The sequence below is a fragment of the Taudactylus pleione genome, unplaced genomic scaffold, assembly GCF_031769625.1.
Source record: "Taudactylus pleione unplaced genomic scaffold, aTauple2 ptg000041l, whole genome shotgun sequence".
Classification (NCBI taxonomy): Eukaryota; Metazoa; Chordata; class Amphibia; order Anura; family Myobatrachidae; genus Taudactylus; species Taudactylus pleione.
The window spans coordinates 33540398-33553955 of record NW_028284443.1 but is presented as its reverse complement, the minus strand read 5'-3'; the positions used below and the strand labels follow the sequence as shown (position 1 = coordinate 33553955).

Genomic DNA, 13558 nt, shown 5'->3' with positions numbered 1-13558 from the left:
AGTGGCGGTTCTAGGGGTGGGCTAACAGGGCAGACGCCCAGGGCGCCGGCCCCTAGGGGGTGCCACTGAGTCCCCAGAAGGTAAAAAAAAAAAAAACAGCGCCGGTCCCCCCCGCCCGCTGATATTTGTTATCAGCGGGAACCCGGCTCCCTCACTGCAAAGGCAGCCGAAGCTCACTCCAGAGCTCCGGCTCCAGCAGAGAGTACTATGGGAGGGGTATCATGATGTCTCTCCCATAGATCCGTGGTGGAGCCATGGTCAGACCGGACGGCAGCGGACGCAGGAGTGGGGCCTAAGGTAAGTATTGTGTTTGTATTTTTTATTTTTCAGAAGGGAGGCATGGGGGCATTACTACAGGGGGCATGTCTATAGGGGGGCATTACTACTGGGGGCATGTCTATAAAGGGGCATTACTACTGGGGGCATGTCTATAAGGGGGCATTGCTACTGGGGGCATGTCTATAAGGGGGCATTACTACTGGGGTATGTCTATAAGGGGCATTACTACTGGGAGCATGTCTATAAGGGGGCATTTCTACTGGGGGCATTACTACTGGGGGCATGTCTATAAGGGGACATTATTACTGGGGACATGTCTATAAGGGGGCATTCCTACTGGGGGCACTAATGGGGGCATTCCAACTTTGGGCACTACTATAGGGGGAATTCCTACTGTGAGCACTACTATAGGGGGCGTTATTACTGGGGCACTACTAATGTGGGCACTACTACAGTGGGCATTGTATTAGGGGCACTACTACTCAGTACTGTGGGCCTTGTGTATAAGGGGCACTAATTTGGGCATTGTGTAAAAGGGGCACCACTGTGTGTCATAACATGAATAAGGGGCTAATGTGTGGCGTAATTTGAATTGGGGATACTGTATTATAAAGGGAATTACTGCATGTGGCATAATGTGTTATACAGGGCATTACTGTATGTGGCATAATGTGTTATAAAGCCATTACTGCGTGTGGCATAATGTGTTATACAGGGCATTACTGCACGTGGCATAATGTATTTATAAAGGGCATTACTGTGTAAGGCACATTACTGCACATGGCAATTATTTGCCACGAGGGGAGAGCTTGGGGGAAGCCCAGCACCTTCATAAGTGCTGGGCACGCCCCACAGTGTGATGAATTGGGGGTGTTCCACAAGGACACGCCCCCTTGCCGGAAGCGCATGTGCTTTCAGCGCATGCAGAGGAACGTCATCTACAAAAAGTTGTTTTTTTTTGGGGGGGGGGGGCGGCCGCAACTGTGAACTTTCGCCCTGAGCTCCACAATGTCTAGAACCGGCCCTGGTAGAGATATAACTTTATATTCTCTTGGTTTTATAATGAGATATATTTCATATAAGTACTTATTTCTGCAATTTTTTATATGTATTTTTCATTAGTGTATTTGCTCCATTACACCTGTATATTAAATGTTTTATATCACTAAGTCTTAATAAATATATTTATTCTGCCACATCAATATATTGATCAATTAATAGCGTAATTCCACTCCTGGTTTTATTGCCCATAAGCTGTTGGAATAAAAATATGTTTCCGCTACGCATGTGATATACAATCACTGGTTCTGTTAGAACGGTCAAAAACATACTGCACAGACTATGCTGCTGATATGAAACCCCATTCTAACCACCACCTGAGTCACTGTTGTTCCATGAAATTAAAAATAACTTGTCTAAGAACACAGGGCCTGATTCAGAGCCGCTCGTAAGCGTCCGCTCGTTCGCTCCGAGCGATCCTCGCACATCTGCGCATGCGTATGGGTCGAAATGCGCATGCGCCAACCAGTCAGTGCGGTCAGAAATCGTGTGTTCGCAAAATAGCAAGTGCCTGCTAATTTGAGTGACAGGATGAGACGTTTGTGGGTGGTAACAGGGGAAGGTGCTTGAAAACGGGGAGTGGAGATCCGAACGCAGGCGTGCCAAACGGTCAAAACGGGCGTTTTAAGGGTGTGCATAATTAACAAAGCAGCGTCATCGACCACGTCACTTGGTTGTTTCTTAGCCTGAACTGTTCGCATGATTGCGGTAGGAAAATCCTACCACAAGCACTGCGAGCAGTTCAGACGCCTTTCGATGTACTCGATTAATCCAATAAATAGCGGAGATGATGTATGATGCGAACGGCCAGGGGGCGCGCATATTTCGTTCGCTCAGACATAGAGGCGTCAGCAGACCGCAAAGAGCAAGCGCTCAATTTAAATAGTCGCCCCCTTTTTCTGAACGAGCGAGCGCAAATAGTGTCAGACTCTGAATCAGGCCCTCAGTTCATACATGGAATGAGTAGTTTTAGTTCTACTGTTAAAGCTGTACCAATTAGTCCATTTTAGTGGCATTAATGCTTCAGTGAACCTTACAGAAACATTTTTAAGCATCCAATAAGGATGTATATAAACATGACGGAACACTACAATTATGTTTTCAACTCTGTCACCAAAGCTTTTAAGGGGTCATCTTTAAGTTTACGCTATAAGGCTGGCTCACCCATACAGATGGATTTTTGACATGTTCAACACTGTGAAACACACCTTCATAGTCTTCTTTGTGATTTAAATCTAAAAAAGTAACTGAAACAGTGTGAACATTTTTCTTTTGATTACTATGTCACTTTATTATTCAAGTAAATAGCTCCCACCTAAACCACTAGTTCTCTATATCAGGGCCTGGTGGTGGTGGGCCCGCCTTTTCAAGGGCTACCTCAGTGGTATACTGACCCTTGTTTCATATATCGTCAAAGGATGCAGGAAAAGATAACTGAATATGGAGGCAGTGTGTCTGCACTGCAGCACTAAGTATGACCAAGGCCCTTTGCCGGTTCACAAATTGGGACCACATATATTGCTTTTCACAGGAGAAGTGAGAGATAAGTAGTGCTAGTTGCCACAGCAGTTACAGATGTTCGGCAATATCGGTTTGTGCACAATTGGCTTCCACTTGTTCCCTGGCAGTGGCCAATTAGAAGCCAGCAGCACATAATCACGTCACGTGACCATAAATGCCCCGGAGAACTACTGCTAATTGACATATTAGTGCCCATTGTTATACTAATGGTAATGGGCATAGTAGTGTACATAGCTGCTTATGTGCATGTTGGTTTCATTTTACTACTGATTGGTGTATTACAATGGATGAACATATTAGTGCCATCTTACAATAGCTGTACATATATTGGATAGATTATTGCTTCTGGTATCTCACATTTCAACTTAGGCAGCAGACAGATTTGCCCATGATTGTGGTAGATACAGGTATTGGGTATTGTCTATGTATTGGTATGACAAATACAGGGATCATAAAGGAATCATGTAGCTCTTTGGACAAATGGAGCACAGTCCTCATAGTAAACTGCACAAGTGTGCAGCTGGTTTGGGAAAGTATAGCATAGGACATGCTATACTTTCCCAAACTTCCTTCTGTCCCTTCCCCACCACCATCTTTTGGAAAGGCAATACACTTACATCACTCCATAGGGAACAATGATCTCTATGTGAGCATCTATTTCTTATTAAAAAAAGGTATAGTGAAGTAACGGAGGAAATGATGTCTGTGTGAACGTATTCTTTGGGTAATATCTCTCTCGTCTTACCTGGTCTTCAGGGGCTGGAGGAGGTGGAGTTTGTGGTTCTGCATGGTTAGCTGCTCGCTGCTGTCGAAGTGGCTGAAAAAAGCGATTCCAAGCAAATATTCCACCCTACATGTAAACAAAAACAACATACTTACATCTGTCCTAAAATTGCTGCCCCAATATACTTATTAAGCTAGAAGACTAGTTATTTACTATAGTGAGTCAAAGTTAGGTATACAGTAAGCAAGTTAAATTTGCGCTACAGGAATCACATATTTCGCCAGATAAGATGACTAAAGAAAACACTACCTATTCACCTAGCAGGAGCATTTCACAGAGCCACTCAGCATGTTGAGAAAACAAATATATATACACACACACAGTATAAATTTCTATAGGCATCTGCCAACTCCAATTGCCCAGCTATCTGGACTAAGGAATTGAGCTTCATGATTTTCAGAAAATGCGTTTACGGATGAGAGATACTGTAGCGGTAGTGGGCGTCTCTATGCCGGATGAGTGGTTGCAGACACTCGCATATTTTCGCAGCAGAACTGCGTGCATAATCACAGCTGCAATCGCAATAGCGATCCATAATGAATCAGACCCATAAACCCTTATTTAAAGGTCGTTCCAATTATAAAAGCCTGAAAACTTAAGGTGCGTACACACGGTACGATCTGTACAACCAACGATATCGCTGAATGATTTCCCTTGAACTTTCCCGATGTAGAGGACGAACGATATCATTCGTAGACATGAACGATTTCACCAACGATATGAACGATTTGACAAACAATCGATATGAACGATTTGACAAACAATCAACGATGAACGATATTGTTGATGATAATCAATGGTGCTGAATTCAAATGCAAATTATTGGTCCAGTGTTTCTTGAGGGGTGTATACTGGCCAGATGTTTGTGGAAGGGTGGGAGGGGCTTTTATGAGGTGATAAATAGGTTTCGGCCATTTTAAAACTCTGCATTTTTGCTCTGTGTCTAGTTTGGTTTGGTTTATACCTGCTGAACGCTGTTGCATTGCTAAATTGCTCTATTTTCTTTTTGGCTTGCCTTTAATAAAGTCTTTCTACTTTGCCATTGTGATGGATCCCATACGCCATTAACTAATGGTTGCTTATGCTGGAGTTGTGATATTATCTATAGGGAGAAGGCCTCGTTCCTGTTGAACAAAGGAGTGGCTGCTACGGAGGGATTCCCTTTCTCACATGCCACTTTTGATTGAGATTCGTGAAAATAATCTGGATGACTACCGGAATTTCTTGAAAATGGATGAGGTCACGTTTCAAGACTTTCTTGGTCTTGTGACCCCAGAGGCAGGATACTAACATGAGGAGATCTATATCTGCTGAGGAGAGGTTGGTGGCTACCCTGCGTTACCTTGCTACCAGATGATCCTTGGCTGATTTTAAATTTGGCACCCTGATCTCACCCCCGGCTTTGGGCATCATTATTCCTGAGACCTGTAAAGCCATATACAAAACCCTCAAAACTCAGTATTTTAAGGTAAGATTTTTTTTTTGTAATGTATGCACTTTGATATATGCAGCAAAGTCACACTGTATTCGATCTAGCTGTATATGCTTCTAACAAACTTGTATATAGACCCAGGGGAGTATCTATAATGGGTGCAGGGTGTGCAGTGAGCTAGTGGCCCCTAAGTATTAAGTATAAGCAACATTAGTATTAAGTATGAGAAACATTGTCTGACTCCCCAGTTTAATAGTCCTTTTATGTTATGAGATAATATACTGCATAATCTGTAACCCGTATTTCTTTATTTTTACTTTATTTATATCTATTTCTCTCTGTTGTTTCCATCGTCTGTTGAAGAATGGCAAACCATTGCTCGTGATTTCAACAGGAAATGGAACTTTCCCAATTGTGGTGGTACCATTGACGTCAAACATGTCAGGATAACCCCACCAAGCAAATCCGGGTCTTTATATTTCAATAATAAAGGATTTTTCAGTGTCGTCCTGATGGCAATAGTAAACGCCAACAATGACTTTATTTTTGTTTACGTGGGGAAAAATGTCCAGGCCTCTGACGGTGAATCATTTAAGGACACTCTTTTCTATGAAAAATGAATCTCCAACAGCCTTAATCTACCACCTGCAGCCCAATGCAAAAATGGCTTAACTTTTGTCTTTGTAGCCGATGAGGCATTTGCCTTATATGAACATTTATTAAAGCCTTTTGCCCAAAGGGGTTCAACAAAGGAGAGGCGTATCTTTAACTACAGGCTGTCTAGGACACAACGGACAGTAGAAAGCACTTTTGGAATTCTCAGCAATCGATTCCGGGTGTTTTACACTGCCATCAATCTATGTATAGATAAGATTGATTGGGTGGTTCTTGCCTCTTCTGCTCTGCACAATTTACTATGTAGGAAGAGTGCCTCAAAAAGCCAACCCACATTACCACCTGATTCTACAGAACCCATCAATGAAATGTGGCCCTCTGTGTGTGGACCACCAATACCGGATGTCGACTCTGTAGGGCTAAACAGGTCAGGGAGCAGTACCTGGCTTACTTTAACGGAGAAGAGGCTGTGTCATGGCAGGATGACCAAATTGCCTAATGTAGTAATTGTAAAAAAATAAAAAAGTATTCTGGAAAATGCTTATAAAACAATAATTTCTGAAAAAGTTTATTTATAATAAAATATGAAATATTTGTACCTAATAAAAACTATTTTTGTGTACTTCAAACTAATATATTCAGTGTATATATATATATATATATATATATATATATATACTCACACACACAGACATATATATATATATATATATATATATGTATATATATATTTATTAAAAGGTAATCTGGTGCATGTGAAAATATATTTACAATGCACTGAAATAAATGGGTGTATATTACAAACCCAATGTGGAACATTATGGTACAGCTCTGATGAAGGTTCAACTTTAGTGAGGGTGTAGAAAATAATGTTTAGGGTACTTACCTCCAATGTGTTTACCTTTAACCTTTGAATTTTAGATTATTTACTAAAACACCAATTGTGACCCATCAAAAGTACATGTTTTTATATGTTTTTAAATACACAAATTAGATAAAATGGTTATATGTATATTTTTAAATGTTATCTTTATTAATAATATGTTGGAATGTACGCCGCAAATAACAACACAAAACTTTATTCTGTTATATAATTTTTATATAAAAAATTAAATGGCTTAAGGTGACGAATTCTGGACAGGATACAGTGATTATAACCAAGCCAATGAGTGCCTCTAGAGTAAAGAATACTCCAGTCAGTAAAATAAGGCATATGAACATTTGGTCATGTATAGTAGAGATCAAAATATTGATGCTGACATAACTGGGCAAAGGATAAGATGCAGAAATATCCGTACACAGGGACTGATTCAGAGGCGCTCGCAAACAACGAGCACTCGCTCTGAATCAGGACGCCCACTTTTTTTTTTACCCCGCCTCCTGGCCGCTCGCTAAGATGTGGGTGACCACCCACAGCTTTTGCGAGCGGCCAAGTGATGGTCGCGACCATCGGGCTTGCGACGAGACCCTTGCAGTAGGGTATCGTTCCCGCAGGCCCCAGTGAGCTTCCTGCTCTACTAGAGCAGGAAGCTCACTACTGACATCACGAGTGATGGCAGTAGGACCGTCCACAAACGGCAGTCGTTCCTTCAGGAACGCCTCCGTTTGTCCAGCCACCCCCCGTCCCCGCCTACAAAACGGGGCGAGCTGTCGATCAACATCGACAGCCGCCCCGTTTGTTGCGAGCCCCGGAGCGAGTGAATTTCACATTTCGCATGCCGAACGTGCGCAATGCCCCACCATAGACCCGCTTGCGAGAGGGTCTGAATCAGGCCCACTGTCCACAGAAGTCACTAAGAAATATACAAATGCATAATGTCCAGCAACACGGGCAATTGAACTAAAAAAACATATCTGTATGCTAGGATGACCAACTCAAGATCATCCTCAAGAAAGAGCTGGAGAAAAAGTACAGATCAACTTTTAAAACATGCCAAAAAACCAGTAACAAAAAAAAAAATCACAAATAAAAAAACTGATTATCGCTTTGTAGAGTGGACTATGCACTCCTCCATGCTAACTGCATGCCACTCGTGGATATTCCAGGGAAGTGGGATGGTGGTGCAGGGCTTCCACACGCATATTGGGGATATGAGTGTGGAGGAGGATTTGTGGGCTACGGCGGAGGGTGATGATAACTAGATGATTCCGGTGGAGTGGGCTGCGGTGGGTTATACGGAGTTAGTGACGTGGTTTCATCCAAATGTCCGATCGAACCACGACGCAACGCCACAAAACAGACGTTTCTTCTCTGCAGAGATTTTGTCTCAAAACGGAGGATGGAGAGTGTCCAGTGAGTGGCAAAATACATCTATATCGTTGATCGTTGAAACCTGTACACGCTGAACGATATGAACGAATTTGACAAGATGCCGTTCAAATTGGCCTGCATGTACTGACGACCACAGACATCGTTCATGCGGGAGCGCGCATCGTTGGTCGTTCATTGCATACACACTGAACGATATGAACGATTTATCATTGAACTATATCATTATCGTTCAAAGATGTACGCACCTTTACATTCTGTGCAGAACAATTTTTATTTTCTCATAATATATTGCAACATTTACTAAGCAATAATGTACTGTGCAAAAAAATGTTGCATGACTAGTCTGTATTAGTAGTGGAATGTTCTCTCTCATATCTATAGATACATACATATATATATATATATATATATATATACATACACACATACTGATACGCCTACAGAATGTGGCGCTATAAAGTCTGACTGTCCAATATTGTTTTTTTTTTTACTTCATATTTCTACACATTTTCAATTAATTTATTTGTCACAATTGCTGGGAGATTATGATTATTATTATGGTCTAACTTTTCTGTAAATAATAAAAAATAAGATGTCACCTTTTACTCTTTGTAACATTATGTACTACTGAAACATTATTGCACCATATAACATTTATGGTTCTTTCTAAACCTAGACTTCTTCATTTTTTTCATCATTTTTGACCATGAGTATTTACATCAAGAGAAATCTAAGGAAGTTTTGTAATGCGCTTTCTCGATAATTACATTTTAAATCAGCTACTGTAGTTCAGTCAGAATATTGGTACATACTGTATACATGTTTGTCATTCAGATTCATACAACAGCAAGTCTGAATCCACAATGTTTAAGAGTAATACAATAATTTACTCTGAAATAGAATCAAACCTATTAAAGAGTGTACAAGAGGACGAGTGGAGAAGTTGTCCATAGCAACCAATTAACTTCTACCTAGCATTTATTAAGTACAATCTATAAAATAATTAGAAGTTGATAGGTAGCTATGGGCAACTTCTGCACTCTTTAGAACAGTAGTTCTCAACATCGGTCCTCAAGGCACAGTAGCAGAACAGGTTTTAAGGCTATCCCATTCCTTTGAGCTTATTTTGTAAAACTGGACCAGGATTTTCAGCTGTACCAGTGAATCATGTGTAAAAACATACAAAGGGCCATCGTTGCAGCTTACACTAGTTCCATTTAAATGGTTAACACTCTAAGGCAGGGGTGGAGAACCATTTTTCTGCCAAGGGTCATTTGGATTTTTATAAAATGGTTCGCGGGCCATGCAAAATTATCGACTTAAAAAGTAGCCTGCTATATTTGGTCAAAAAATTATTATGGCAGACTTACCTAGATAACTCCTTTTCTTCGAGGTACATAGGGTCCACAGGGAAACCATGGGGATATTATGGTTGGAGACCAGGCACCAAACAGTTAAAGCTTCAGCTCCCTGGATGCCTCGGGGTCCTCCTCCATATATACCCCCCCCCCCCTAGCCATAGGACTTCAGTTTAGTTAACAAGCCTCAAGGCAGGAGACGGAAGAGGACAGGAAGACCAATCGTACACCAGAAACACTCTTACACAAAATGAGGGAATCTGTGACCGAAAGAAAAAATACCCAATGAAGCCAGGTGCGTCAGGAGTGGGTGCCCTGTGGACCCTATGGACTTTGAAGAAAAAGCGTTATCTAGATAAGTCTACCATAACTCTAATTTTCTTCTTCAGGGTCCATAGGGATCCACAGGGATAGCATGGGGAAATCCTAAAGCAGTTTCCCTAGGGAGGGTGACGCTCCTGAGCAGAAAGGAGAACTCGTCACCCAAAGGAAGCATCCTGAGAGGCAAAAGTATCAAAGGCATAAAACCTAAGAAAGGTGTGGACAGAAGACCACATGGCTGCCTTGCACAATTGTTCAGCAGAGGCACCACAACTAAATGCCCACGATGGCCCTACAGATAGAGTAGAATGTGCTGTCACCGTGCTTGGGACAGGAAGATCAGTGTACGCCTGAGAGAGAGATAGTGATGCGTAGCCATCTCACCAGAGTCTGCTTATGAGCTGGCCATCCTTGTTTGTGAAAACCATATATTACAAAAAGAGCATCTGATTTTCTAACAGAGGTTGTGCGCTCCATATAGATACGGAGAGCATGAACTACATCCAGGGAGGCTTCACCTACAGAAAGATCTGGAGCCTGAAAAGCTGGAACTACAATTTCTTCATTCACATGAAACCGGGACACTACCTTAGGAAGGTAACCCTCCCTTGTACGAAGAACAGCTTTATCCTGGTAAAAAATGGAGAGTGATGAGAAAGCGCTGCCAAATCAGAGACTCTGTGAGCAGAAAAGATAGTGAGAAGAAAAAGTGTCTTCCCTGTCAACCACTTTAAATTTACAGAGTCTAGAGGTTCAAATGGGGGCACTTGTATCCCCTTAAAAACCAAAGACAAATCCCACGGTGCTACCGGTGGAACAAAAGGAGGCTGAGCTCGCAGAACTCCTTGGAAAAAAATTCAAACATATGTTAATGAGGCAATCTTCCTCTGGAACCAGACTGAAAACCTGCACTCTCAAAGTAGTCAGACGGAGACCACGGTCTAAACTTGCCTAGAGAAAAAGCCAGTATACTGGAAATACTAAACAGCTTAGGATCATACTTTCTGTGGGAACACCATTGACCAAAAGAATGCCATACTCTGTAATAGATGTGGGCAGAGGCAGGCTAAGCATCATGTGAATTACAGAATTGGAAAAACCTTTTGCTCTTAGGATGGAAGATTCGAGAGCCACGCCGTCAATGAGGTAAGTCCTGAAGCCGGCAGGGGCCCTCCGTTAGCAGATCCTGCCATAGAAGAAGAGGCTATGGACTGTCAATTGACAGATTCTGCATGTCGGTGAACCAATGATGTCTGGGCCAAGCCGGAGCCACCAGTATTACTGTTCCGCCTTCCTGCTTGAATTTCCTGAGAACTCTTGGGAGGAGGAAGATCGGAGGAAAGAGACATGCCAGCTTGAAATCCCATCTTACTGCCAGTGCATCCACGAAGGCTGCTGCTGGGTCTCTGGACCTGGAACCGTACCTGGGGACCTTGCGGTTGTGACGTGATGTCATGAGATCTATCTCTGGTAGACCCCATGTGTTTACCAGGAGCTGAAACACTCCTGGACGGAGAGACCACTCTCCGGTGTGTATGTCCTGGCGACTTAGGAAGTCTGCTTCCCAATTGAGTATGAATATTGCTGAGATGGCCGGAAGAGGACGTTCTGCCTAAATCAGATCCCTTGTCACTTTTTTCATGGCTGTGTAACTTCTTGTGCCTCTCTAATGATTGAGGTAGGCCATTGTTGTCGGACTGGATCTGGACCAGCTTGCCCTGGAGTAGGTCCTATACCATGACAAGTACTTTGTACACTGCTGGCAGTTCCAGATTGTTTACTGGCAGATGACTTTCCTGATTTGTCAATCTTCTCTGAAAGGTGTGATGACCTGTCACTGCTTCCCATCCGCGAAGACTGGCGTCTGTGAGCACCCAATTTGGAATCCAGAATGGGAGAGGGAGAGAGAGAGAGATTCTGCACATAATGAACACTGAAAACCAAAGGCTCAGATGGCAATTTTACAATGTGCTAAAAAGATTAAAAGGTGTCTTTAGAAGATTATGTAATGCATGTCTTATCTAGAATAAAACAACAGTGTGCTCAATGATATGGAAGCAGCAGAAGCCAAATGATCACACTGGTTACAGTTTTATAAGACGGTGATGTGTATTATTTCCTGTGCTCCAGGCACATCCTCTCAAGCAACATAAAGATATATTAAAGAATAAAACAATGCACAGACCAAGATAAACCAAATATCAATATTGTCAACAGGATATTAAATTGAAAAACTGATATTTCTATTGGAATCGGTATGTTACACCGGCTAGGCCCGCCCGACGTGGACGGAAATCCTGATCGTCCGAAAGGTAAGTATTTCCTAACCTAATCTACCCCCTAACCCTCCTTTAGGGTGCCTAACCCTAACCTCCCCCCCTGTGCCTAACCCTAATCCCCCCTCTAAGTGCCTAAACCTAACCCCCCCTTTCCCCGCCGTCTAAACCTAAGTCCCCCGGGGGGTGCCTAACCCTAAGTTCCCCCCCGGGGGTGCCTAACCCTAACCCTTCCTCCCCCTAGCCTAAACCTAACCTCCGGGGGGGGTGCCTAACCCTAAGTCCCCCCCCCCAGAACCCTAAACGGCTCAGCATCCCTTCGATCGGCGTAGGTTAATTGACCCTCGCCGGGATTCTGTAGTGGAGATGCCGGCGGTCAGCATATCGACCGCCGGCATCATAAACGTATACCATTTCTATCAACAGTATGTTAAATTCTTTGCTCTGAATCAATTAGAGCACAGGTTCTCAAACTCGGTCCTCAGGACCCCAAACAGTGCATGTTTTGCAGGTCTCCTCACATAATTACTAGTGAAATAGTTAGTTGCACCTGTAGATCTTTTAAAATGTGTAGGTGGGTAATGAATGCACCTGGTGACATGCAAAAAGTGAACTGTGTGGGGTCCTGAGGACCGAGTTTGAGAACCACTGAATTAGAGGATACTGGACCACTGGGTATAGAGCCACTTTTAGGACACTGGCACTTTAAATCATTCATTTATTTTGTTATCAGTTGGTTATCTAGAGCAAACATATTACACAGCGCTTTACAGAGAGTAATTGTTCTTTCATATGAGTCCCTACAATATATATTCCCTATCACATGTACACACATATACACTAAAATTCACTTTAGAAAAAGAAGACCTTGAGTATAAATGGGGAGGAGCGCAATATCACACAGCAGTTTTAGAGAAAAGGATTTAACAAAAGTATAAAAATACTATTTCCTCTTTCATACGCTTGGAGGACACTGGACCATGGGGACATCTCAAAGCAACCCCACTAGCTGTAGTGCCCAGCAAATTATGCCAAAAATATGATCCTTTGTAGCAAACACAATGAATTTGTAGATTTCGTAAAATTAGGAACCGAAGACCAAGTTGCAGCATGACATGTGCTCAGCCAAAGCTCTGTAGAGCACCTCCCTAAACAAGGCAGGGACCAGTCTGCTAGGATGGGCCTTTACACTGTAAGGCGCGATTCCTGTGCAGTGGAGCACCGATCACTCCCGCATCCACCTGAATTGGGCCCAGTGTACTTGTTTTTGTAGAAAAGACATTGGTATAAAGTTGCAGACTAAGCATAATAATGCATAGCATGGGTCACTCATATATACGACCTGTCTTTTGCTTTTATTTTACCATACATTGTTTACGTTTTTGTAAAAATTTTTACTTTTTCCTCAATTTTGCTTCTTTGTTCGCTTATAAGGGTCTATTCTCCAAGTCCTGTTTTACAGTAAACAGGGCTTTTCTCTGCTTGTTGCTAGTCACTGAGCAGATTACCGTGGAGAAATGAATTACTTCTCCAGCAGCACCCTGGCTCCGAGGCTGAATCGCATCACCATACTGTAGTATGGTGATGCGATTCATTAAAGGACGGAAAGCTGAGCTTTCTGCTTCTCCTGTGTGTTCAGAT

General features: G+C 42.6%; 1 protein-coding gene across 7 annotated transcripts in view; it reads right to left on the bottom strand.

Annotated features, from left to right (window-relative positions):
- UBAC2 (UBA domain containing 2) overlaps positions 1-13558 on the bottom strand; it is a 213135-nt gene that overhangs the window by 10531 nt on the left and 189046 nt on the right. For all 7 annotated transcript variants that reach the window (XM_088456568.1, XM_088456554.1, XM_088456545.1 and 4 more), the window contains exon 9: positions 3605-3709. In XM_088456568.1, coding sequence (XP_088312694.1) covers positions 3605-3709 — 105 coding nt within the window. The remainder of the gene's footprint in view (positions 1-3604; positions 3710-13558) is intronic.